Raw genomic sequence first — 26,816 nt, 5'->3', positions numbered from 1 at the left:
GGTAGTAAAAAGAAATAGAAGGGAAGAAAGAAAGAAGACATTTGCTATACAAATTTTTCTAAACCATTTTCCATTTTTGCCAGAATAAATTAATCATGATCTCACCTTGTTATTCTTATAAGGAAGCTATCTACTTCTTGCAAAACATTTGGAGATAAGAAGCTTGAAAAATCTGTAGAACTTGGTGTCAGAGACAGAGGTGGCATGTGTTGCAGGGCTTTCCTAGTAAGAAGGATGGAACATAACTTCAGAAAACCAGATAATCAAAGAAAACAGACATTTAGTTCTTTATGCTTTTTAGAAGTAGCTCTATACAAACAGCTTCTGAATGCAGGAAGAACTTCTTTACACAGAGAATCCATGCAAAGTTAAACCAGAATTGCACTGTAGCTGGGAAAAGTTCAGTTATTGTTGAGTAACCTTGAAATTTCAGTCTCAATCTCAGATTTAATGAGAAATAAAGCAAGGTGTTTTGAATTAAGTCTGTGACAGAATTAGGAATAGCCTGCTATCTAAATATAACCTTTGTTTAAATAGTTCCAGAGTTGAGCAAGAACCCACTAACATGGGGAAAACTACCAAAATGATTTGAATGTTATTTTTTTTTGTTTGATTTCCTAAGATTTTGTTTGATTTCCTGAAAATAGGAAATCTAATTGCTCGCATCAAGTCCACCTAAGCTTGGTTTTAGACTTTATAATTCCAAACACTGCTATGTGTTATTTTTGAATGCTTCTTTTTTTTTTTTTTTTAAATAACTGTTTTCAGGCCTTATCAGAAATGTAAATCTCGAGCAATGCCAAAACTGTAGCAAAACTGCAGGTCTAGTAAAGCTAAACTGCATAGGAATGACGAACTACAGTCAAGTAGCCATGAACACACCTCAAACAGACAAGAGCATATATAGAGTTTAAAAGTTTGCAATTAAAGATAGCATTAATGGACTTCAGCCTACAGTATTCATTAGTTAATGACAGTGGTGCTCTTAAACAGGGTGGTATCATGCTAACTGAGCTCTATAAAAGTTGACATGGGTGTGTAGAGATGTTATTACAATTCCATTCCTCCAAGTCATCGGGCAGAAGAGTTTGGCAGTCAAACAAGGAAATGTTACACAGAAAGCAGCCAATGACCACAAGCATCTGCAGCCATACTGCATATGCAGGACTGTATTCCCCTGCAATGAACAGCAAGGTGTTACATAAGCAAAACTCGGTGAAAAAGAAGCTAAATTAAGCTCTGTGGAAGTTGTCCCATATTTATAATCAACAAAGTTAAGAAAGAGAGAGCTATTTAATTCTAGGCTCCCTGCAAACATTACAAGCCAAAGGATAAGCGAAGCCCACAATTTTTGGTGTCCGTTCAGTTGTGGCTTAACAATTGAACTGGCTGCAGTAGGTACAAGAATGATACTTGTTCTGGTATGTGCAAGAGGATGAAGGTGAAATATAAAAATTTAAACAACATGGTAGATAAAAGGATGTTTACATATCTTAATGGAGGGAGTGGAAACCAGTTACACAAAGCAGTTCTGTTCACAGAAGCTAGAAGTAGCCACAAAAAACACAACCAAGAAGTTTGGTACTTACTGAGTATTTTGTAATATAGTGTGAACAAATGCTGGATTGGTTTCCATGGAAGCTGTTACCAGAGAGGTCAGCAGAGACCAATACCAGATAGCTGAAGCATCGCAGACTGAGACGCCCACCTTCTTAACTCTTTGATAACCAACAGCCCTGAGCCCATGGATTCTAGTGTCACATCCATCACTAAGGCAACGCTTGATGTTTATCTGTACATCTGTCAAAGCAACAAACAAACATTTTTTCCATTTCTTCTCCTGGATGAGAGGTAGAAGAATCCCAGTACTTAAAACAATTACTGCAAAAACTCAGAGACAAATAGCAGCAAACACAGCAGATTACTCCCACATCTGGACAACTAGCACGTGTATGTTTCTTTGTAACTAGGAACCCTATCATTTCAGCTTTTGAAATGGCTTATGTGAGTCACTACTTCCTCTAGAAGTTAGGAAAAAAAGCAATAAAGGACCTTCAAACTTAGATTAAACATTATTTCAGCAGTACCGATTGTATCTCTTTACTTACATACATAGGAAATGTCTTGGGTGAGAAGGGGATGGGAAAAGTAAGGAAAATGAATAAAGCATAAATGCAAACTTTTAAAGTTCCACATAAAAGTGGATAAAATGATAAAAGTTTTTATCATTTTGTAAGGATAACATTCTCTTAGTTACTTCTGAGGAACGATATCCTTGTCGCCTGCTTCTGTGGCAGTGAAAGTTTGTCATACTGAAAAGCATCTGAGGTGAAGGCACAAAGTTTTTGAGGCTTCACAAACCATCTTAAGAAAGAGCAGCTCTTCCTCTGATTGGTTACAATGCAGCAACCACAGATCCACCGGACTTAAAAATAACACTGTTTAGAAATCCTCAGCATAAAACCTGCTCTGCAAAAATCATCTGACTGACTCTTCAGATACAAAAAAAATAGCCTGCCAGATACAATTCTCTTTGCTAAGATATCATTATCTAACATATGCTTTCCCTCTGCAAGCAAAGATATTTTAACTCTGCCTGATGTCGTCACACATAAAGGCTGAAGCTGCATTTTCATCATTCTAGCTCTTCAACCCTTAACCCCAGTTCCAGACACCACGAGGACTCAAAGACTCTCTTACAGACTAGAAATTAAACTACAATTAGAACAATTTATCTGCCTCAAGAGTAAGGTCAACAGCTTCTGCTCTAATAACTGACATTGCAACACATCACTTTATGACCTACCCAAACTTTCACCTTCAAAAAAAGCAACAGAACAATATACCAATGGTATCTTTATTGACTCACACATCTGACTAATGTTAGCGTTTTCCAACAGTGTTACGTAGCCAGTGATATTGCTTGGAATGTGAACATCTCGGACCTCCTGGAGACTGCTGGCATTCCTTCCCACTGCCACTGTCACTTGCTGTGGCATGTAGCTCTGGTCATTGGCTGCCACCGCAATAGACAGATGTCTCAGAACAACATCTGGTTTCATCTTTAATCTGCAAAGCAAAGAAAAAAATAGTCATCGAAATAGAAGATTAAACAAGAGCTTCACTTTTAGCTAAGCCTCTCCCAGTTTCCAATTTTATAGGAAAGCTGGGGAAGGAATTTTTACGAGGGCGCGTAGTGATAGAGTGAGGGGTAATGGCTATAAACTGGAAGAGGGTACATTAGGAAAAAGTTTTTCACTGTGAGGGTGGTGAGACACTGAAACAAGTTGCCCAGAGAGGCTGTGGGTGCCTCCTCCCTAGAGGAGTTCAAGGGCATGCTGGATGGGGCAGTGAGCAACCTGATGTAGTGGGAGGTGTCCTTGCCCACAGCAGGGGTTTGGAATGAGATGATCCTTCAGGTCCCTTCCAACCCAAATCATTCTGTGATTCTACAATCTACTGGAAATCACTGCTCCAAGGAGCAATAGCTGTCTATGTGGTGGCAAAGCACTTCCATTCAAGCACTAACCACAGCATCTCTAACACGGGTTGGAAAGTTAGCTAAAGAAGCACGTGCATCAACCAAAAGACACGTGGCCTTTACAAGCTATATTAGGCCTTTAAGCTTCACAATACATGTTTTCAAAAAGAGTCACCTGTCACTCAGTAATTCCAAGACCTTCAGTCACACCTCACTGGCTGTAAGACCAAAGAACTGGCAAACCTGAAGCTCAGCTGCACGCTGCCGGGGCACTCACCGTATCCAGTGTGAGCGAGCACTGCCATCAGACTGCCAGAAGGACGTCGTCTCCCCATTTGTCATCTTGTCAATATCAGCAGAATTGGATGAGGTTTCTATGTGAGTGTAGCACTTTGTGACAGACTTCAGCTTGTCTGACTCCTCATTACCATTCAAGTCACTGGGGTATTCTGGGGAAAAAAAATAATAACAAAAAGCACTCATTCTTCTTTTGCTCATTTTTAAGAATCATTTTACTTCTATTACAATCTCCTGTAAATTAAATTGTTGGCATAGAACAAAGTTCCTGGAGAAGTGATCCTGACAGAAAACAAAGCACAGCAAAGTTTCATTGCAGATGAAGTCACAATTATTCTAATCTACCACTTGAAGTATGAAAATATCCAGCAGCCTCCCTTCCCTATTGGTTCCATCATTATTTTAGTAGTTTTACGCCCAAATACAAAAATATAACAGGAGAAAGTAACATACGATGGAGAAAACCTCAATCCAGCTATGCTAGGGAACAAAGCCAACTGTTTCCTCTAAATAACTCAATCCATTTCAATAAAGAGCAATTTCATTAGAAGTCATGCCTGTCAAAGATTAAAGGAAGCTTTTCCATTTGCCTGGAAACACTTCTTCAAGCTGTGGTTACACAGTCATTTTGGAAAGGAAAAGAAGAAAGGAAAAAGCAAAACCATGACATACCTCTCTCTTTTAGGAGAAGTCGATCCAAGGAATCCTTCAGAACAGAAGAGCGCATCATGCAGATGTTGTTGAAGTACTCCAGCACAGGGTATGGGATGGCAGTACTGGAAATGCGATTCCGGTGCAAGAATCTCAGGATCATTGAAGCATGAAGGCCAAGGCGCTCTTTAGATTCAGAAAATATATCTATAAAACCTAGAAAGAGACATGATTTCTTTCTTTGTTGCAACTTCTGACTTGAATCCACATTGTTCTCCTCTACCTCTTATTATTAGATCAATCCTAATGTAGCACGAGAGCCAATATGAGAACTATATTCCATGATATGAACTACAGCAGGAGTAAAGAAAGTGCAAACAAATAACTTGTTGGTCACTTGAGATGTCCAAAAGAGCTCATAACAATTACCAAATATTTTAGTTCTTATGCACATTCTGCAGTCCAGAAGTTCAAAACCCTTATCTTCACTATTTGGGTGAAACAGACCCTGCTTGGCTTAGAGCTGCTTGCTGCTCTCACATTGCTCACCTGGAGCTACGTTAGGCAGCTCCCTTTGGCACTGTGAATCATTCCCAAAGAGATCCCTAATGCTTTCCACCATCTACATAAGAGATTTCTGCTTCAGTTATTCAGTTATTCTCCATCACAGCACATTCAGATATATCAAACAATACTCCCTAAGTACTTCCTGATGGCTCATCTGTTAGCCAGTCCTAACACATTCTGTCCAATCCTCTAAGGCAAATCCCCTTTAGCCACTTATCATTAAAAGCTTGGGTGGAAAGACAGAAACTGATACTTATCCCAGAACCCAGATTCCAAAAACTGTCATTTTCAAAAATAAAAGCTATCAAATTCCAATTATGTTTTAGTAGGATTCCAAGATCTAAATCACAATACAATGATAACGTATGTGACTCATCACCTGAAACAGACTCAGCAGAGGATATATTCTTCTAGCTATCAAGTATAAGGCTGTGACTGCTTTACCAAAACTCTGCAAGAAACTTTTTTCTGTCTCTGAGAAAAACTAAACAAGGATAACAATCACAGAGAAAATATCAGTCACTTACAGAAGTGTTTTAGCTGAATATCATTATGTGAAGGTTTAAACTTACAGTAACTTCACTTGTTTGATACGAGGGCAACAAGAACAGCTTGGAGTAGAGGTTTGAGAAAATTAGGACAAGAAACACTACTAAAGCAGTTCACTGAAGCAGCATTCCTTATGCAGGGGCAGGACTTGGGAAACCATTTGTTCCATGCTGTTCCCATACCTGGAACGAGTGAACAAGCCTGCAGTTGCCTGATGACGTGGCTCAGCTCCCCTTGAAGATTAGCTCCACTGGAATTCTTTAGAGCCTCCAGCATATTCTCCACATCTACGGTGCCATCTCCTTCAGCATCAAACTGTGCAAAAGCCTGACGGGGGAAAAAAAAGGAACCTTTATTTCAGCATCTCTCCTTCAACATATTTCATGTAAACCTTAGCTACAATGGAACATTATAACACCATTAAACTAAAATCAAAAAAGTCTGTTTGCTGTAGCATTGAATTTATGACAAGAGCAAACATAGCCTGGTTGAAAATCTGCAGTCTTTAGCAGGTTTTAAGGCATTTGCATTGCATTCCTATTGAAGCCAACCATAGCTATGCTTAGGTGGAGACAGCACATCATCCACACCAGTGAATCAGCAGTATCCATCCACCCAACATCTGCGACTGCAAAGAAGGTGCTCATGAAAACATGAAAAACCGTCCCCCATTAAATGCCAGGTTTGTTCTAAAAGCATTACAGTGCATCACTCATTAGGGCCACATCCATTTCACACTGCAGTCATTCAAAATCTTTCAGGTTTTACGTGTTTCTAGACTAACTATTAGGAAGAAATTCTTTACTGTAAGGGTGGTGATGCACTCGAACAGGTTTCCCAGCGAGGTTGTGGATGCCCCCACCCTGGAAGCACTCAAGGCCAGGCTGGATGGGGCTGTGAGCAACCTGGTGTAGTGGGAGGCGTCCCTGCCTATAGCAGGGGAGTTGGGACTGGGTGATCTTACTGGTTCCTTCCAACCATTCTATGATTCTATGATATTTCCTTTATTTAAAAAAGAAAAATTCTCAGAACTACATTTTTTGATATTTATTCCCTTCCGTCATCTGTCTTCTTGCACTGAACGCCAGTTGAAGACAGTTTACCAAAGCATTTATGAAAAGAATGAAACCAGGTAGAAGTCTACAAGACTTTATTTTCTTTCTGAAGTGAACCACTGCCAGATTTATTTATTTTGTCCCCAGTATAAGTGTATTCCACACTCAGCTACAGCAGCAAGCCACCCAGCCTCTAAACCCAGCAGCCCATGTGTCCAACAAGCACAAAGCTCAGGAAGAAGCCCACACTCGAGACTCGTTTGGTCCTCATTATCAAACCCAATGTACCATTATAAAAGCAATATCCTAGAGAGAAACAATCTGAGATGACTAGATTAAAATAACCTGCCAATTAACCGTGACATAATTACAGCACCAAATGAGAGCAAAGTCCTCGGAAGGCACCCGAGCTGAAGCATAACATCTGAGTTGGCTGAAGCTGTGGTGGCACTTGTGTAGAGCTGAAGTTGGGCTCTGCAGGTCTATATGTGAGCTCACAGCTAGAGCCCTGCTGGCAGCTCCACAGCGTTGCTCCTTGCAGTGTACATGAAGGGTTCTGGGCAGGGGAAGCTCCCCAAGCAGAGCTAGGGCCTTTGCTCGAGGACAATAGAGGGAATTCATTTTAACAAACAGACCCAGTGCCAAAACAAACGAAGGCACAGCTTTGCTACATGACTTCTCCTGCCTCTGTCTGGGGTCACGCTGTATGATCACTAACCCATGAAGCAAGCAAGCTCTGGGATGCAACCAGTGAGAATAAACATCGCATAGGATAAGGCTGGGGCTGCCAAGCACTGCTTTAAGCCAACACCTGACACTTGCATGCACAAAGAGATTACCACATTGACACTTTCTTTGCACATTAACGCAGCTTTCTTTTTTAAACCCTTCCTGTGACCTCAGCAGATCTATAATCTCACCGACTCCAAAAGTCTACAACTATTTCTGTCCGCTCAGTGTAACTTCAGTGCTATCTGACACAAAGCATTGGCAGTTTCCACTGCTCTGCTGTGCATAGGGCTGTACCAACCAACCCACCCCGTGTGCAGACACAGCTCCTGAGCTGCACTCACGTGTGGGACACAGTTACCTCTGGAACACCTTCACTGCAGCCCAGCTTCATTCTGCTCCTTAATAAAAGCATTAAATCCTAACGTTTCCTACCAAGCTCGACCATGACCATGGGGTAATCTATCTCAGAAATGAGGTATGTAGATAAATCTTCCCTTTAGCTTCCAGGACAGCACAACACAGCATCTCTCAGGTGTGACCAAGGAAGACTCTATATTCCATTCATTGCACTCAGTACAACTGAAGCGTCCACGTTTGGAGCAAAAGTTGGATACATTCCACAGCCACTGCTGAAGCACTGATAGATTAAGAAAGGTTTAATTTAACTAATCAATAGACAGAGGTTTATTTTACCCATAACGCATTTAACAAATGCGTTCAAAAGCCCCAGACTGAGAACAGAAAAACTTAATAGGAGGTGAGAACTTAATCTGTGCCAGGTAGAACTCTGCAAATGTCAAAAAGTGGAAACCTTCTGCCCCGCCACCCGCAAACACCTCACTCTCAGAAAGCAGATCCTGGAAACCTAACATCCTCCAGCCCATGGGCTGCTGCCAGCTGCAGAAACAATGAATGAGGGTTTTCCACACACATCCCAACATCCCTACATCACAGCAGCACAGATGAGCTGTGACCACACCCCCATCCCAGCACAAATCCCATGACACGCTTTTTCCTCATTTCCTAGAATGTGGAAAAAAAATACCCATACTTGTCATGCAGAGGAAGATGAGCAATGCAATCCCCAAAGTATTTCTTTAGCCTGAAAAACTCAGCCGCTTGTATTAACAGAGAGAATCTCAGTGTACTGATATCACTCTCTGATTCGTGAGAGGTTAAGAAGTGTTGGTTAATGGCTCTTGGGAAGGAATTGGATGTGGCACTGAGGTTAGTGGGCAAGTGGGGATGGGTTGATGGTTGGACTCAGTCACTGTAGCAGTCTTTTCCAGCCTTAATGATTCTGTGATTCTAAGGGTAAACTCAGAGGCAGCGTTTCAGCCAGCTGTGTGAAGCAGCCTGAAACCAACACACAGCCTGTGTGACAGCACCAACCTCCTCCCAGCGCCTGGTTACTATCTCAGCACTGACTCATTCCTAGGAGCACACATGCGACTCAAAGGTCAGCTTCCCGAGTTATGCTGCCACTTGGGAGCCATAGAAAGGCTGAAGGGAGACACCGGGGAGTCCCAGGAACCGCACGCGGAAACAGCTTTGGACAGAGCCACTTCCTTCGGTAGCTGTGGAAGTCCCAGTGGGGTGTTCTGGAGTACGACTCTAGAACGGGCACAAAGGGCAGTGCTGCAGTTGGGTGCTCCGGCTGTCGGCTCCCCGTATCCCTTCTCAGAGCTGAAAGGAAACCACGCTCCTTCCTACCACCGAGGCCTCACCCCTCCTGTCACACAGCACAGTGTCCCACCGTGCAACGGGGTGCTGCAAGGGGAGCGCCGGGCCGATTTTAAAGAGAAACAATCAAACGAAGCATAGCAAACTCCCATCAAAGCCGCCCCGGGGCGCTTCCCGCACCGTCGGTACCGACGAGGCGGACACCGAACCGCTCCTTCTCGGGGTTACGGGGCGGGACAACCCGTACCGCCGCACGGCCCTCTGCCCGCTGCCGCCGGGCGGGGCAGGCCGGCCTCACGAGGCCGCTCGCTCGGCGTTCCCCGTTCCGCGTTCCCGGTTCCGCGCTCCCCGCCGCTCACCTCCTCGCTCTCCCCGCGCGACCCGGCCGTCAGTCGGGACACGCTCTCCAGCACCTCGCAGAACTGCTCCAGACTCACGGCCTCGTCGCCGCGGCTCAGCCGCTCCTCCAACCAGCGCACCAACGCGCCGTGGTGCCGCGATACCAACGACTCCGGCAGCGCCGCTTCCCTCAGCCGCGCCGTGGCCTCGCGCAGCCGGGCCTGCTCCAGCAGCACCTCGGCGGGCGGCAGCGGAGGAGCCGGGCTGGCGGCCGGGAAGGGATCGCCGGGCTGACCCGCCGCCTCCATGCTTTCCTCGGCTCCCTCCTCCTCCTCCTCGCTGCTGTGGCTCGCCGCCGTCCCCATGGGCGTCGAGCTGCGGCCGGACGCCGGGCAGAGCCGCTCTCGCTCCTGCTCCTTCCTCTTCCCTCTGCCTCCGCCCGGCCCGGCTTAGTCAGCAGCTTCCCGCCCGCCGCACCTGTCAGCGCCCGGCCGGCGGCCGCCGCGCCACACTGCCGCCAAGCGACGTCCGGCCCCGTAAAGCCCCGCCCCGTCTCTTTACGACGCCGGCCGTAAAGCAGCGCGACGTAGCGCGTCTCTCCCGCCACGCTGCCGTCAGGCGACACGCAACGCCGTCGCGAAGCTGTCGTAAAAAAGCGGCGGCGCCATGCGGCGGGGTGCGATAGTAGTCGCCGCGCTGTGCTTGGGCGCCGCCTGGCTGCTGGGCCGCGGGTTCGATCCCCGCGCCTGGCTGCAGCTCCGCGGCCGTCTGCTGAGCGCCGCTGAGCTGGGGCGGCACCGCGGGGCTCCGGGGGACCCCGGCCTCTACCTCGCCCTTCTGGGCCGCGTCTTCGATGTGCAGCCCGGTCGCAGGCACTACGGCCCCGGCGGGGCCTACAGCGGCCTAGCAGGTGGGTGGGTGAAGGTGGGTGGGAGGGGTGCGGGGGTCTGTCAGGACCCTGATGTTGAGGCGCTGAGGGGTCTCTGAGGGGCTCCTTGGGGCCTGACAGGGCTTCTGGGGACCCCAGAAGTATCAGGGCTCTGGGGCCCTGCAAAGCTCTGGGGCTGTCATGGTGGTGGGGCTCCCTGGGGCCTTATGGAGCTCTGGGGACCCCAGGGCTGATAGGCCTGTTATCTGCCACAGGAAGAGATGCCAGCAGAGCGTTTGCGACTGGAGACTTCACCCCGTCAGGCCTGGTGGATGATGTGTCTGCGCTGTCGCCAGCGGAGATGCTCACCATCCAGAGCTGGCTGTCCTTCTACAGCACCAACTATGCCTGTGTGGGTAGGTGGCTGCCATGTATGTCACCTGGGTTTGGCTGCTGAGCTCAAGTCCTGGAGCTGAGCAAGTGCTGTTGACTTTGTGATCTTCAGAGAGTCGCTAAGCTTGTTCTGTGTGAGTTTATAACATGTGTAAGTTGCTGTGTGATCCGTGATGTGAAGGGAGGTAGCTCGGTTCTGTTTCAAAAGGAGGCCACTGTGAAGATCCTCTGGTGTAGTTCTTTGATTATTGTCTTTTTTGTCGTTAAATAACAAATTTAAAAAAAAAAACAAAACAATGCACAGAAATTAGTCACTTTCAGAGAATCGGGATTGTAGGGGAGATAATCAAGACCTCTGGAGATAATCAAATCCACTCCCCTGCTAAAGCAGGTTCCCTGCAGTAGGTTACACAGGAAAGCATCCAGACAGGTCTTGAATATCTGTAGAAAAAGAGACTGCCATCTCTCTGGGCAGCTTGCTCCTTGCCTGGAAATGATGTGGTCTTAATTGATCATCTTCTCTCCAAGGGAAGGTGGTAGGCAGATTCTATGATGAAAACGGGGCACCGACAGAAGCCTTAAGGCAGGCTGAGGCTGCCATCCAGGAAGGACTGAAGTTCAAAGCAGAAAGCGATCAGTGGAAGGAACAGTTTCCACCCTGCAACTCTGAGTGGAGCTCTGCCAAGGGCAGCCGATTCTGGTGCTCCAGGCAGAGGTAAGTACTGCTTTCCTGCAGTCATGCTTGGGCCCTTTGGAGCAGAGCATTTCTGCCCCTCTGTTTGAGCACCCACAGCTTTATCATAGCAGAAGCGGCACTAGAAGGTGTTCCAGCTCCTTTAGGTGAGGTCTTGTGGCTTTCCCACAGAAGAGCTCTGGTTAGCCCTCAGCTGAGGGCTGGCATGGTGGGAATATTGCAGACACATTCCTTTCTGTCTGTATTCCTGAGGCTGTGCTTTCAGCCAACCCACCATGAGCACCACCAGCACTTTGTGCCAGGTTTATCTGTGTGAATTAATTCCCTCTGCTGGTTCAGCCACAGCTGATAGCCCCCACACAGCCTGGAGGAGCACACTGGGATGGTAACTGTCTTCCAGTGGGAGGCAGCAGAGGGGGAATTCTGCTCAGCGACATGGAGAGTGGTTAACAAGAAAATTGAGGCTCATCCTGATCACTGACACCTTCAGCAATTTTATTTCTGAGGCAAAAGCTTTTGTCACACTGGAGTCCAAATCAGCTTTCAGAAGTTGCCCTACATGCATGTGATCACCCTGCACTCAGGAAAACAGGTCAGAAATCCCACTGGGCTGTTAGCAGCATTCAGGCAGGTCTTCTCACCCATGATGAATCCAAAGATCAGCTGCTGTTTTTTGAGGTTTCACAGCCTGTCTCGCAGGATAATGCCACAACGGTTCCCTCTTAAAACCACATAAAAATAAGATTGATCTTTGAACAGTCACTTCCTACTTATCCTATTTAAATGTGTACCTCTCTTGGATTGGAGACCACTTTGTTTTAAGCTGAAATCACGTCACAGACCGCACTGGAAAATGCCTGGACAAGCTATGCTAGCAGTGTGCACCTTGCTTTTGCTCCTGTGTGAGAATGAACTTGTTTGCAGTTGTAGGACTGGGTGTTATGTGGTCTCTCATGTATGAGTTTACAGGCTTAATAAAATCCAGCAGATAGGGGAACAGACAGGACTTGGCCCATAAAGAGACACTATGAAATATTTGGAGACTTTTTTTTTTTTTTTGCCCTAGTTCTCAAAATCACTGCGTTGACCAAAGACAACGTGTAGTCATCTGTGAGCTATTAGCTACCCCAAAAAAGGCATTTTTCCATTAGGCACTTGTGCCACATACAGCCACGATTCCTTTTCCCTTAATAGAAACAGCAGAAGTTGGTCGCTCTCAGATGGGTCAGAGCGTGTAGCTGCACTGGTAAAACCAACTTCAAGCCACAGGTTTCAGCTGATAAATCAGTATCAGCAGGCAGCGGGATGTTGGGAGCAAAGTCTGTCTCAGCATGTGCTTTGTTAATCTCCCAGGCTGTTCTGAATTTTTACCTGATTCTGTATTCTCCAGAAGCATTTCATGGCTTTGAATTGGGTGTCTGAAGTGTAATTTATTTTAATTCTCCATTCTTAGTGGGGGAGTGAACAGAGACTGGACCGGTGTGCCCCGGAAGCTGTACAGGCCTGGCTCGAGGGGAAGCCACTGCGTGTGCGTGAGAACCAGCGGCCCCCCGTGGGGCCAGCAGGGCTCAGCCCAGCACGGCGACAGAGGCGACCTGGATAACCCCCACCTGCAGGAATACGACGGCTGCCACCCACAGGCTGAGCAGTGCATCCTCAGCACGTAACACCGCGATTTAAGGGAGCCAGAAGGGCTCCGGTGATACACTGTGCTTCGGCGGGTACTTCCAGCTTCATTCCCTCCCGTCTGTCTGTGCAAAGGGAGCGATGGCAATTTCATGTTCTGTGACTTTTAACACGTGGAGATGGAGGTGGGAGAAGAAGAAACACTTGAGCCAATTACTGGCTAAAAAACTGGCACTTTTTCTTAGTGCTTTTTTCCCCCCAGTATTTTTACACCTGGTGATAAACTGTAAGATGCACAGCCTGAGCCGTACTTAAAAATGTATTTCTTGTACAGCCAGGAAATAGATGTTTGTGTGCACAGTGGTGAGTGTAACGTGTTGTGCTTTAAGGCAGCAGGCAAGAATTGCAGCAGTATCACTGGCTTCAGTTTATGCACAATCCTCCAGTGTCACCTGAAGTCTGCTTACTGCTGCTGCCCCTTCCCATACAACTGCTTTGCCCTAAAGAATGTAAAAGCAGCAGGGAGAAGCCTGACTTTCTCCTACAGTTGCAGTGTGTAGCATCCAGGAACTTGTGCAGTTCGTATACAGGCTCTGCTTATCAGTTCCATGAATACAGAATGCAAAGGTCAGAGCTGCATTTCCTTATTTCATGTTTGTACTAGATACTGAGCAAGGAAGATAATGGACGCCACCTATGAGGATTGCTGCTTAAAGTTGACCTCACCATCCTTTTTTGGTGATTCACTACTTTAAAGCTACCCAGCCCTGCAGTTTGAACTAGGTGATAATAAAATCCACATACAGTGTGACCATCCTGATGTAATTTGCCTGTTTCCATTCTGCTTTATTATCTCCCATTTGTTACGTGTCCATCAGACTATAACCTTGATCCACCCTCACAAAGCCCAGCTCACTTGAAGGATGCAAGTGTTTTATCACAGCTGTCAAAATCCATTACATTTTGTTAATTCCAGAAGAACAAGGCAAATCTTACCAGTTCTGTGTAGGGCTGCAAAGGACAGGGGGCTCAGAGCTATGAATGCAGGCTGTGGGGAGGCAGCTGCAGTTGTTCCTAGAGGCTACTGTGAGAATGGGTTATTGGAGCAGCTGCAGCCTCGGGAGGAACCTGGATTAACTACAGCCCAGCAATGAACACAGCTTAGTGCAGAGCTGTGCCAGTTCTAAAGGCAGCTGCCACCTATTTATAAAAAGCTGGAAAGCATTTATAAGCTCCTAAGGCTTTTGAGCTATAACTGCTCCTAAAGAAAACCTCACAGAGCTAATTAATTAATAAACTAGCGGGATTACAGGAGGCTCAGCAACATTCATTAAAAGCAAGAATAATCACTTAATTGCAGCAACAATAGGAACATGTGGCAGCACTTTTCACTTACTGTCTTTAATGATGCTACAGCTACCATGGATGAGAACCATACAGCAATTTAAACATGTGTGTGCTTATTTTGATACTTGGTGGTTTTCTGTTTTGCTTTTAACCTGGTTCTGTTATTTCTTTTCCACTCCCCTCTGTAAGAAGAGTCTCCTGCAGCACTTTCAGGCAGAGCTGGGAGCTGTCACTGCTCAGCAGTGGAAGTTTTCTCTAGATAGATGGCAGCAGAGCCATCACACTGTTCAGCTCCTCAGTCGTCCTTCCAGAACTGAAGTGCTGTCACAGGCTCGTGCCAGCTTTGGGATTGGATTGAACTACTTTATGCAACAATCCATACTAAAGCTGTGCAAAAGCTGCAGGAAGGGCTACAAAGCAGTGCTTCCTTGTCTCACTTCATTGGAAGCATTACAGAAGTCAGCCTGTTATTTAGTTTTGGACACAGGCCTTACAGCAAGGACTTGTATTTAGAGGTCAGCAGCACAGGTGACCTCAAATTACACTCAAAAATTCAATCAGATTACGATTGAATCAAGGGATAAGTGTCTTTAAAAGCAACTTCAAAAGTTAGAGAAATTCCAAATTATTAAGCACCAAAATATTTTTTAAGTTCCGATCTGTTTGAGAAGCTAGATTCCTACTGAAGGCACCAGCTATGTAGCCTCCAAGCAGGTTTCATCATGCTTTATCCTTAAAACTGCTCTTCCCTGCAAAAGTTGTGTTGAAATGCTGAGGGGATGGATTTGATCTTAAGAACTGGACAAAAGTCAGGTAAGCTGCTGCAAGAAAGCAAGGCAGATTTTAGAAATTGTGGTGGTGTTGTCTGATAGGTTGGAAAACTGATTCACAGCTTATTCCTTGGTTTAGTTGGAAAGACCAGGGGAAAAGTTTCAGTCTTGCCCCAGCAATGAGTCATTTATTAAGGCAGACAAGGAGACTCCATGAAATGCTCCAAGAAAATCACATTGTTTCTACTGTCCTAATTCTACTGCCCTCAACTAAATTCTCCTGTGAAGGGGAAAACAAACAGGATGAAGTAAAGAAAGACTGTAGTTAATAAAGCTCACAACTCATCTCTGGTAGCTGTACTTTTAAAAACTAATTAAGACTAATGCATCACAATCTCAAAATGGCTTGGGTTGGTCTCATCACTGCATTTTTCTTTTTCTGGAGTGAAGCTGCAGCAAGTGCACGCTCTTCCAGAGAGAGAAGTGCCTGCCAGTATGTGACAGTGCAGGAATAGTATGTTAGAGTCAGCTCAGCCCTACTTGTCCATGTAAGTGCATCTGAGCTGAGCAGTTCTGGCCTGCAGGAAGTTAGGACTGTTTTTACAAGGTCTATAGATAAGTCTCTACTGTAAAGCAATCAAAATGACTATGTAGCACAAACTAGCAGAACAACAGGCCTTGTCAGCCAAAAGACATGGAAACAGAGACCTGGGACAACTGCAGAGAATAAACTGTCATGCCCAATTAAATCTTACAACCCTGGATGTCCTCATGGTCAGTAACAGCAGCTCAAAGCAAGGCAGCTGTCTCCACGAGAGAAAATACTTTCTCAGCAAGGTTTCCACCCCATGATGCATTATTTAGTTATGCATTTTATTACAAGTAGAATTATTACACAACAAAGTAATGCATATTGGAAAAATACATTTTTACAATGACTCCAGACAAACATCGCAGATAAAATGCCATTGTTGTAAGACTTCCTTTTCTATTTCACAGAGGCTAGAAGGTTCAATTACTTGTTTAAATCACTCATACAAGCTTTGAGTTAACCAAGTTTGCTGCAGTATTCAAACTCTGCTGGTTAAAGGAAAAAAACAAAGGAGTTGGCTACTAAGAAAAAAATCCAGCCTGGGCCTCCCATGTGGTTACATGTTAATTTAGAAGCACTATGTGAGAAGTTGGATGAGCCATTGATCTCCAGCACAGGAAGTCATTAAGGCATCTGTCAACTTTTAGCAAGCAGCTCGCTCCGCTCTGTTAGTACCTTTAACGCTAACATTCTCACTCCACTCAGTGGTGCGAAGCAGTGATTACACCTTCTTCAAAGAGATACATAAATCGAAGTTTAAGCCAGACCACATTTTGTGCTTGTATAAAAGTGCCGGATGACTACAGTCAGAAGGAATCCAGACTCGGAACAAAAAGCTACACTACGAACTATCACAGACTTTCCATGCAGCCCTGCCGAAGTGCCCAAAGCCTGCTCTGATAGCACTGCTTCCCAGGGACACCTCCTTTTCTCTGCACCCTTCTGTTCAATCCTTGGCAGACTCAAGTCTCGAGTTAATAGATACCACTTAAAGACAGCAGTGGGAAGAGGGGTGGGGTTTTTGGTCACAACTGCAGGATGCTACAAAAAGGAAGTGCATTTGCTTACGGAGATAGAAATGTGCTGACCACTACAAAATTACCAAGTGCCTCCATTCACAGTTTCTCCTCTGCAGTGGAGCATTGCCAGCAAAACTCCAAAAGAATCTGAGATGTTTCAGACCAATGCTATGCAGAGTGCATAAAGGACTGAGCCCCGCCAGTTGCTTGGTGGGGTCAACGTCTCAAGCTGAAGTCTGAACTACGTGAGAACTAAACGGGGATTTTGGTTCAAGTTGTGAGCTTTTCCCTTTTAACTCCGGCAGAAAGCTATGTAGAGTTGGTTGTAAGGAAACTATCACAAAGGCACTTTAAAAATGATCAAATTTGCTGTATTTAGTTGCTTTGAATTTAAATGAATGTCTCAGGCTGTGTATTAGTTTATTCATGCTCAGAACTTGGCTTGCAGACTTCAGTAGGAAAGATCAAGCTGGTAGAATATTGGCTGGAAAGGGCAAACGGAGCATTAAGTGCAGTTCCCCAGATCCTTCCCAGAGTTTCAGGCAGTCTTATGTCTTACTCTGCTTACAAAAAAAGAGCAACTAGCCAGTCTTAACCTTACATTCAGTTTAACTGAGTTTTCATTAAGACCTTTTAAAAAAATATTTAAAAAGCCGCTTATCCTGTTGGAGTTGAATCCCTGTTCTCCTAACTCTTCCATCAGGGAAGTCACCAAAAAGGTAAAATGTAATTGCTAAAGCACTTAAATGTAGTGGAGCTTTCCAATTTAGATTAAGTCCACCAGCTGCAGCCCTAGGACACTCCTCTACCACAATGTTTAAGTCCTTCAAGCACTGCAGCTCAAAGCCAGGAGAGAAGCTATCATGATAACAAGCAATGCACTGCAGTCAGGTATTCTGTAGCCTAACGCACTCTCTCCAGCAGTCTGTTATCTTTCATTGCCAGAGACTTGCAATCAACGTTATTTTGAAGCACAGAAAGACATTGACTAGAAAATGTTTTCCACAATCTATTCCAACAAGCTGTAGCGTGCAGTTAAATGCTTCAGACACCATTATTTCCCACCTCACTCGTTTAAGCATAAAATGCAACTGACGTTATGCCAGAAATGCACCATTTATATTAGGAATGGTGCTACACAGACCATTTGCATTGCACAGGGCATTCTACTGGAACATGCCAGAAGACATAAAACAGTAAGGGAAGTTTGTATTGCATCATCCATTACTCTTTTCTAGTGTTGAAAGAGTGAGATTCCAGTTATATGCATATTGGAAGATCAAAGTGCAGATCAGGTGAGACCATGTGAAACTCATTGTGCAAATGATAGTGTTTATACCCTCTCCCATCATTTCTTGTACAAAATTAAGAAAAAGCCTCAGGCAAGTCCCCTATAAAAGCAGCAGTCTGGTTTATCATCTCATCTAACTCTTAAGAGCAAACAGAGCAGTGTGTCACCATCATCTCCATATTGAACACTCCATATACCAGTCTTTAAGTAAACACGTACCAGTTCATGGAACAGAGGTGAGGAATGTCAAGTTCAGTCTAAACTAGATTGATCTCTTAGAATGAAGAAAGCCTTAGCATGGCATGCAGTTCTGCTTAAACACACATTCTCTTCCGACTGAAGCCTTTGCCTGCCAAACCACAACCTTGTTTATTAGCAGATTGGTTTCCTAGACAATGTGGCATAAGCATTTCACAGATTCAGCATGTTTAAGAGAACATGACCAGCTTAGATTAAAATACTGCAGCATAACCCAGAAAGCCTGGCCCTCCGCTGCCAGTTCAGAATCCTTCCCTCAACAACAGAGGCTTTATATTAACAGGAAACCTCCAAATACTCTCCCACTGGCTGGCAATCCTGCTCAGACTGGACCCAGAGACACAGCATATTCTGAGCTTTCTGTCTCTCCTGCAGCAGTTAACCAGGTTTCCAAACCAAAGGAAAGCGCCACTCTCCCTCATGGAATTCATAATGCACTTCAGCATTTATTGCTGTATGGCGAGTTAGACTACTTAACCAGTTTTAGTGTTTCTTCATTTAGCAGAAGCTTCGGCCCTTCAGCGCATTTAAGGTCATTTACACGAGTTTCATGAATTGGAAGGACTAGTCATGGAGATATGAAAGTGCAACAAAGTAGGCTTTGACAGCTCTAATAGGTATGAGCAAGAGTATTTTCTGGCTAAAACAGTCTTGCACTTCTCTTGAACATGCTAACACTAATGAGGAGGTATCAAGATGTGGATCTGCAATTCTGACTGCTTTGCATCAGATGTAAAGCTTTCTGTTGTAAGGCCACAATTATTGAGCTATGCTTAGGACTAACTCCCATTTTTGAAGAGTTTCTTGAAACGAACAGTGGTTGTAACAGCTCAGTCTAGCTTCACAACAAGTCTTCTCTACAGAAAGGGAAAGTTAATCTTTAAGACAAAGCAAAGAAAGATACCTGGTTACCCTGAAACTTAATGCCATCTCTACTAAGCAGCCTGAAAGCAACAGGACTTAATAGAGTTGCTCAGTGCAAAGCACCATCTCAAGGACAGACCTGTTTTACGTCAATTCAGAACACCAGCCTTTAGCTTCCACACCCCACTGCACCTAGAAGAAAATCTAAATTAATTTGTCACTTGGTTTCAACAATCCACTCGAATTCCTAGTGAAGTCTATCACAGCCCAACACATTTACAGTCATACAAAGTCATTTACACCAGAATATATCATTAACAGGGTCCTTAATTTGTTCAGTCTATTGCAGAAGACATGTATAGGCCTCCTCTTCCCTATCCAGAGGACTTGTAAGCAGAGCTGCTGTCAGAAACAGACTGGAAATCCCTTTACTTCCACAGCATACTAGGAAACTCCTCCCAGAGTCAGGACATCAAAGCAGATGTTGCAAACTCGAACTGGTTTGTTCAGATCAAATTTTATGATAGGAATCTCCTTTGTTGAGCACTTATGGCAGAGCAGGCGTCCACAGTGTCGGCTGTTGATAGAAAAGTGGTAGGACAGAAGTGAGCTCTTTCTCAGTGAATACTGGGGATTTAATGCTCAATGTCCTTTCACAGTGATAACGTCACTAGAGAAGGTAGAGCAGCAACTGAATGCTATTTTTTGTCACCTCTTTCAGAGCAAGTCAGCCCCACTAATGAATATAGGCACTGGAATCTTCTACTATAGTTAACTTTGACATGGCTTCTCATTTCCAGCAAATTGAGCATAGTCTAAGTGCATTAACTGCTTATGATGTGATTTTAACCAGACCACAAGTCAGATCTGAGCTACCTAACCTAGTGGAATATTTCAAATGGTTTACTGGTTATCCACCCAAGTTAAAATGAAGGCTTCCTAAAGCACCAGAAGGAACAAGACTAGCTACATTTGGAACAGAAATCTGTTTCCTTGTAAGCACAGCAAGATGTGTCACACATTACCAGTGATGCTTTCTTGTTGTGACTCCAAATTTGGCAGTGCATTCGTAGCAGTTGGAGCCATCACACCAGGGAGGTTCTTTTGTCAGCATATCTGTGAGAGGTAAAAATGTAGAGGTAAAACATGTTTGACACCTCGAGTATACCGTAATGTTAAGATAACTTTTTCCACAGTTTTAGGTGGCATTTAGTAGAATTAACTAGTCTTGTAGTAGCTGTCATCTTGTTATTGAAAATATATAGTCACTGCAGTGAATATAGCACAAGTTATAAAGTGGCACTGAGTTTTAAGCTACATTAGACCACTACACCAGCCAGCATTCTTCTTGAACATTACCCTGCTGGAAAAATGGACAAGATTGACAGGGCTTCATTGGGCAATTTTTCAGTTTATCATTAGAAAATGAGCATTTCTATCCTTCGTTGAAAGTATTAGAACATTCAGAAGTTCAGCCCTTCTAGAATTAGTGGCTTCTAAATTAGATGTCCAATGCTCTTCCTTCCACCAAGGCATCTCAAATTAAGCCAAACTGCTTCCCAACTGCAGCAAGCAGTACTTACCCAGTAATCTAAAGAGAAGCTGTTTTGTAGCAACTTGGTAGTTGAAGATATTGACTCCCTGATTATTGTTAACTCCAAGACGAGCCCAGCTCTCACTATTGCACGGCACAAGTTGGCATTTCCCTTCATATATGCCAGTAGGAGCACTAGAAAATAAAAGCCAGATGCTTCAGCATCAACAGAATGGAGGTCTCATGACTTTGCTCAATACAAAGGTAAGATCTTCAGTTTCAGTGCAATGTTTAAATTTTACTGTGTAATTGTGTACTACCACCTATTAGTCCAGCTTAATATGACTTGAGTGACTTTCAACTTTAATAGATGTTCAGTCTCACCTACCTGTGTTTCCTTCAGCATCAGGTTTGTCTAGAGGGTACTCTGGCATACACTCCAAGAAGAGGTCACAGATGGCTGCTGCATTATCTTTCCCATATTGTCCCAAAATATGCATTGGTGACTGGCCTCTAGGGAGAAGAGTTTATTATCCCAATCAAAGTCTGCTTGTAACTACACTTGTTCGATTCTGAACTAATTTTTGAAACAAGCTAACTTAATGAAACAAAGCTAAACCTAGGTAACTCAGCACATCGTGCACAGCTACATATTTCATGCATGCCAAGAAGAGGAAGTTGTTTTCTACACTACTTACACACAACACTGTCTGCAGTAGTTCAGTATTTCACAGTAACAGTTTAAAAATACAAAACTTTGATTACAGAATCATAAAACTACAGAATATCCCAAGTTGGAAAGGACCCACAAGGATCGTCAAGTACAACCCCTGGCTCCACATATGAGCACCCTAATTTCAAACACTACACACTTCTGAGAGCGCTGTCCAGACACAATGTGAGCTCCAGCAGCCCAACACCGTGCCCACTGCCCTGAGGAGCCTGTTCCATGCCCACTGCTCTTTGGTGAACTTTTCCCTAACCTCCAGCCTGACCCTCCCCAATGCAGCTCCATGCTGTTCTCTCAGCTCCTGTCACTGTAACCAGAAAGCAGAGATCAGTGCTGCCCCTCTGCTCTGCTGTGAGGAGCTGTAGGTCACCCCCAGGCCTTCCCTCAGACTCCTCTAAGCTGCACAAACCAACTACCTTCAGCCACTCCTCACACATCTCGCCTTCTAGACCTTTCAGTATCTTTGTTGCCTTCCTTCAGGCACTCTAGTAGACTTATGTCCTTCATATGTTGTGGTGCCCTGAACTGCATAAAGTACCTGAGGAGAGACCACACTAGCACAGGGTAGAATGGGACACTCCTTTCCCACAACCATCCATATTGTATAGAGACTAATGATACCTGCACACTTGTAAAAGAACAATTTTTTTAGCTTATTAAAACTACACCAGTTACCTAATGTTAAAGGCTTCAGCATCTACATTGCATTCTGTGAGGAGGACCCGGATATTGTTCAGACGGCCATGCATCACTGCCAGATGAAGAGCTGAAAAAACAGGAGAGAAGCTTCAAGAATTTGAACAGTTCAATGTCAACCCTGATAAAATAAAGTACTCCTTCTCTGCATTCCCACCTTCCTTCTCCAAAACTCCCACCAACTTTGTTTCCTTGGACTTCCCTTCTTTTTTCATCTTTGAGAAGTGAGCCCATTCAACATGAGCCATTCTCTACCTCTGAGATATTAGCAAGCCTACTGAAGTTCATACACCTACTTATGAAAGTTCAGAAATTTACCATTGTTTCCATTTTCATCTACAGCTGCGAAGTCTACTCCATTCTCCAGAAGGACTGAACAAATGGTGGGCAAATCTTGCTGTGCTGCTAAGTGAAGAGCAGTCTGACGATGCTTTGTCAGTTCATTCACCTGGGCACCTGCAAGCAGCTGTCAAGATGCAAGAAGGAATATGTTCAAACGTGTTTTCCAGGGCTATGTGCCAATAGTTAATTTCTGTGAATGAAGTGCACAAAATTTCACTGTACAGAGATACTTCTAGGTCTCTACTCAATATGTAAAAAATGCTATTACCAAGCTGCCACAACTTGTGCACACATTCTGATCTGCAGCAAACACAAGGTAAGGTTCTTCCTTTAAATTGAGCCACATTACCTAATGATTGCTGCAAATCAAACGTGCTCATACAAAGGCCATCAATGCAGCTCAGCTGACAATCTGAGCCAAGTGAATTTTATGTGAGTTTGAGTTCTGCTTTAGAAGTGGCACCACTTTCACCTGACTTCCCTAGCCTGTAAGCAATCTGCATTAAGGGAGAAAATACATTTCAAGCAGATGGGGAAAATGACTCCCCAGTACCTACCAGATTACGCACAATGATCTCTGAGCCAGCTTGCACTGCCAGGTGGAGAGGTGTTAGTTTAGAAGCATCCTGGACCCGAGAGTTTACGTTAGCCTGTACACTTATCAGGAACAACACACTCTCGATGTCAGAGTTCTGAACTGCTACATGTAGAAAATTGCGACCTTTATTATCTACCTGCAGCAGAAAGAGCACAAAATCATAACAACTGTTATTTCTGTAGAACATAATTCCACCAAGAGATGCAATACTTGCTCACTCTGCCCAAGGTGAACTGTAGTCTTGTTCCTTTAGCTGCTTAGCATTACAGAACTACTGATATCACTATAAAGTAAGCTGAACTAAGAAATTATCAGCTGCATACACTGACTCTAGTATGCTTCAGACCACTTCATTTCTAGTTTAACCTTACAGTGTCTTGACCACACTAGAGAGCATTACAGATAAGTTAGCTGTTGTAGTACAGCAGTGGGGCAGCAGTTAAGGACTGCCCCATTGAACTGAGTTTAACTTGAGGCAATTAACAATGCAGAAAGAAGCAACATGCAATTCTGCCATACTGATGCAAACTATGTTTGAGTTTTGGCTAAATATCAGGTTGTTAATTTTGGCATTGAAGCTGATATTAAAGCATGCTTGAAACTTGCTGTATACCTATCCATGTTTCAGATGTATAAATGTGAGCACTCTATTAATCACTAGTAATTAAACTTACAGCACAGGACAAAGTTCCTCAACAACTGCCTGAAGTGTCAGACTACAAGTCTGAAGATGCAGTTGGAGGTTTTATGGTTCAGCTGGGCATCTACTAATCAATTATTTTAGGACAGAGTTTGTTTTGGCTAGCTCTAGGAGAGCTAAGTCACATACACTGTGATGCACCACTACAGAAACAAAACACACGAGTAGTCAAGCTTTCTCTTCATATACCTATGCATGTACCTCAGTTTCGTACCCACAAGAAGGTCTGATGAAAGACTAAGCTTTGATGTTCTCACGCACAGCAGGCACACATCTACAGTTTCCTAATAGATCCAGCCATAGAAAACTGGCTTCCAGGAAACACTGCTACATACAAAGCCTCAAAAAGGATAAAAAAAAGGATAAAGCAGAACTTGCTGGTGGTACACACCTGTACAGCAGCAAGAAGACTAGCATGCTTTAAATCCTTCCAGCTTACCTGCTCAGCAGCTCCTGGCTCCCTCTTCAAGATTGCTTCAGCTGCCTTATTATTTTTATAGGTCATAGCACATGCAAAGGGAGTCATTCCTTGCCTGTCACGTACATTTAGCTTAATTTCTGGATGTGAAATCATAAGCTGAATTATAACATTATGTTGGTTGCTAATGGCAACGTGAATTGGAGTTCTTCCTTCTGCATCCTAGAAGGAAACCAGGAAGTTTATTATATGAAGATGCAGGAACATAAATCCTTCTCATCTCTGAAAAATAAAGGAAGTTTTTCAGTTTAGTGCTTGCGACATACTCAGCAAACTTCAACTGGGACACAAAACACTTGCAGTGGGAGCTAATATCCAAGTGAAGCAAATTGTTACTTGTTCCTCCAAATCCTCTGAGTTACACAGCTTTTTAAATTGCTGACATTAATGTTTCCCAAGCAATCAGACATTTTAGGGGCATTCTGAACATTCATGACAGCAGCCAGGCATTGCAAGAGAATGCTTTCAAACTCATATTAGTTTATGTTATACCTTGTAGTAGTAACAATACATAGAAATAAATTTCTATCTGAAGGAACAATGTACAAACAATATGCAAACCTGAAGTATCATTTCCATAGGTTTAGTAGTACAGGTGCTTCCCTAACCTGACACTCAGGCACTAGTGCTAAGTTTTCTGAAGGAAGCTAGACACTTTGAAGTTCACTCACTGAAAAATACAAGTGTTTGGCACTTGTGTTTTTGTTATGCAGAACAAAAAGCCTTATCAAAATCGAACAGTGTTTAATCATTTGTCTGCACCAATAATTAGTTTACAGCCATGGCAGTTTTGCAACTATTCGTTCAGTCCCTCAACAGCATCAGGACCTAGAAATGCTATATATTCATTTCACTTGTAGCTATTTGCCATGCTCTTATTTAAGGATTACTTCATGATCAAGAATTAAGAAGTGTAGCTCACAATTGCATCACCTCAGTTTACTTAATAAAAAATATTTCCCAAACAAACTAATGGAATCAAATATTCTAGAGCTTTCCAGTTTAGCTGATCTACTGCTACTTGCTGCAGAATACAGCCCTACTCCAGCCTTCCATTCACACGCTGGGCAGATGAGTTGAATTCAGATCATTACACACCAAAAAAACAAAAAACCACAAACCAACAAAAAAGCACCAAAAGACAACCCTTGTACTCTGTTCTTTGCATCACTATTTTTCTTCAGTAGGACTTCCTGACAGAACTGACCACGTGCATAGAAGAACAACAGTCATGGTAACAACGGACAGGAAAAGAGCAGAACTGCAGCCAGTCGTTGCACTACTTGAGTCATCATAGAAGGGTATTCTTTTTCTATGAAGCAAAATATACAGTGGAGGAATGTTCATTTTCACTACACTGACCTTAGAAGAATCAGCTTCAAAGAAACCGCACCATTTTAATCCATACCTGAGCATTGACATTGGCACCAAACTCCAAAAGGCACTGAATCACTTCTTCTAGACCCCAGCAGGCTGCCAGGTGTAGGGGTGTCTGTCCATCATGAGCTTCTTCTTCTCCTTCTCCATTGGGACCTGGCTTTCTGGGACTATTCACATCACAGCCACTAAGAAAAGCACAAGATTGTCAATAAATTTATCCCAGACAAACAGAAGTAAGAAAGATTCCTACAAGAGCCGATTTAGTATCTTTTGTAAAGATAAGCTTCTGGTTTGAATCTGACTCTTGTCATCAAGAATACAATAATTTACATAACAGAAATATGTCTCTAAGAGTAGTAAGGCTCCCTTAAGTACCACTCACTCACCACAAGTCTAATTAAGTATACACCTGTTACTGACTCAAAATAGTTTATGACAAGAAAGGAAATACAAGCACATTCGAAAGTTTTTATTTTAGGAGGGGGTTCTGACCTGCGAATAAGAAAGCACGCTATTTGTTCACTGTTTTCATCAATAGCTCTGTGAAGAAGAGTCTGTAAGCAACCACTCGGTCCTGACCCCCAACAGGTTGAATCACAGCCATGCCTCACCTGGAAGGAAAAGCACAACAAGGCAATGAGGTTTGTTCTGCCTCCATCAGACTCCTACTTTACGCAGTCCTTGACTAACGTTTCTGAAATATTACCCCTCAGAGGTAGAATTCAAGATGTCTTATCTGTTCTCGTGACAATTATCAAATTTCATGAAGCTATTTAGTGTCTTCCAACCTCAAGTTTTATTGGCCTACTATATGACACTTTATTAGGTAGCATTTACTAACAATTCAGATACTACTAACTCATGATACTCTGAACAGATACTTCTTAGCTCACTAGAAAGTGAAGTCAATGTCTCCTCATGACAAGCACCAAAACCAATTCAAGTAACATCAGCAGCTGCCTTTAAAAGTCTGGTCTGCTTCCTTCTCTTGCAATACATTCAGCTATACAGCTGAAAGCTAATGCTTTTTTTTCCAGCATTGATATTTGTATTTCCCTTCTACAGCACCACTTGAGCAGTGTGGCACTTCAGTAAGACTTGTTCCACACCATTTTACAAGCTATTTGCAACGTTATATAAAAGCAGTTTAAGTGTTGGCTCTATAAGCATGCTTACTCAATGCCAGCACAAGTGGCCAAGTACAGCTGCAAGATGCATTTTGCAGCTAAACAGCACAGCTTTTAAGTTCCTGTCCCTACCGAGCAGACAATAGCTGGATATC

The 26,816-nt window shown here is 43.8% G+C and overlaps 3 protein-coding genes across 4 annotated transcripts in view; 1 reads left to right on the top strand and 2 right to left on the bottom strand.

Moving 5' to 3' along the window:
* ZZEF1 (zinc finger ZZ-type and EF-hand domain containing 1) overlaps nucleotides 1-9,913 on the bottom strand; it is a 53,345-nt gene extending 43,432 nt beyond the window's left edge. For both annotated transcript variants that reach the window (XM_085240946.1, XM_085240947.1), the window contains exons 1-7: nucleotides 9,375-9,913; nucleotides 5,728-5,872; nucleotides 4,451-4,645; nucleotides 3,759-3,930; nucleotides 2,870-3,069; nucleotides 1,590-1,800; nucleotides 106-222 (exon numbers count right to left, since the gene is read on the bottom strand). In XM_085240946.1, coding sequence (XP_085097072.1) covers nucleotides 106-222; nucleotides 1,590-1,800; nucleotides 2,870-3,069; nucleotides 3,759-3,930; nucleotides 4,451-4,645; nucleotides 5,728-5,872; nucleotides 9,375-9,719 — 1,385 coding nt within the window. In that variant the 5' untranslated portion in view covers nucleotides 9,720-9,913. The remainder of the gene's footprint in view (nucleotides 1-105; nucleotides 223-1,589; nucleotides 1,801-2,869; nucleotides 3,070-3,758; nucleotides 3,931-4,450; nucleotides 4,646-5,727; nucleotides 5,873-9,374) is intronic.
* Nucleotides 9,914-9,982: 69 nt separating this feature from the next.
* CYB5D2 (cytochrome b5 domain containing 2) lies at nucleotides 9,983-13,760 on the top strand. The gene is made up of 4 exons (XM_085240949.1): nucleotides 9,983-10,264; nucleotides 10,498-10,638; nucleotides 11,144-11,330; nucleotides 12,763-13,760. Exons 1-4 carry the CDS (start codon nucleotides 10,021-10,023, stop codon nucleotides 12,974-12,976), a joined length of 786 nt encoding a protein of 261 aa, XP_085097075.1. The 5' UTR covers nucleotides 9,983-10,020; the 3' UTR covers nucleotides 12,977-13,760.
* A 2,148-nt stretch (nucleotides 13,761-15,908) lies between these two features.
* Nucleotides 15,909-26,816, bottom strand: part of ANKFY1 (ankyrin repeat and FYVE domain containing 1) — a 32,041-nt gene continuing 21,133 nt past the window's right edge. The window contains 11 exon segments of the mRNA XM_085240948.1: nucleotides 15,909-19,653; nucleotides 20,102-20,192; nucleotides 20,660-20,743; nucleotides 20,746-20,805; nucleotides 20,999-21,123; nucleotides 22,016-22,106; nucleotides 22,355-22,502; nucleotides 22,936-23,112; nucleotides 24,116-24,316; nucleotides 25,563-25,719; nucleotides 26,027-26,145. Coding sequence (XP_085097074.1) covers nucleotides 19,521-19,653; nucleotides 20,102-20,192; nucleotides 20,660-20,743; nucleotides 20,746-20,805; nucleotides 20,999-21,123; nucleotides 22,016-22,106; nucleotides 22,355-22,502; nucleotides 22,936-23,112; nucleotides 24,116-24,316; nucleotides 25,563-25,719; nucleotides 26,027-26,145 — 1,386 coding nt within the window. The 3' untranslated portion in view covers nucleotides 15,909-19,520.

The sequence above is a fragment of the Meleagris gallopavo genome, chromosome 21 (genome assembly GCF_905368555.1).
Source record: "Meleagris gallopavo chromosome 21, MGAL_WU_HG_1.1, whole genome shotgun sequence".
In the NCBI taxonomy this organism is placed as follows: domain Eukaryota; kingdom Metazoa; phylum Chordata; class Aves; order Galliformes; family Phasianidae; genus Meleagris; species Meleagris gallopavo.
This window is presented reverse-complemented; position numbering and strand designations above follow the sequence as displayed.

Coding starts and splice junctions, on each gene's coding strand:
- CYB5D2 (XM_085240949.1), top strand. CDS start 10,021: ATGCGGCGGGGTGCGATAGTAGTCGCCGCGCTGTGCTTGGGCGCCGCC. Junction 10,265..10,497: donor GGCCTACAGCGGCCTAGCAG/GTGGGTGGGTGA, acceptor TATCTGCCACAG/GAAGAGATGCCAGCAGAGCG. Junction 11,331..12,762: donor TTCTGGTGCTCCAGGCAGAG/GTAAGTACTGCT, acceptor CTCCATTCTTAG/TGGGGGAGTGAACAGAGACT.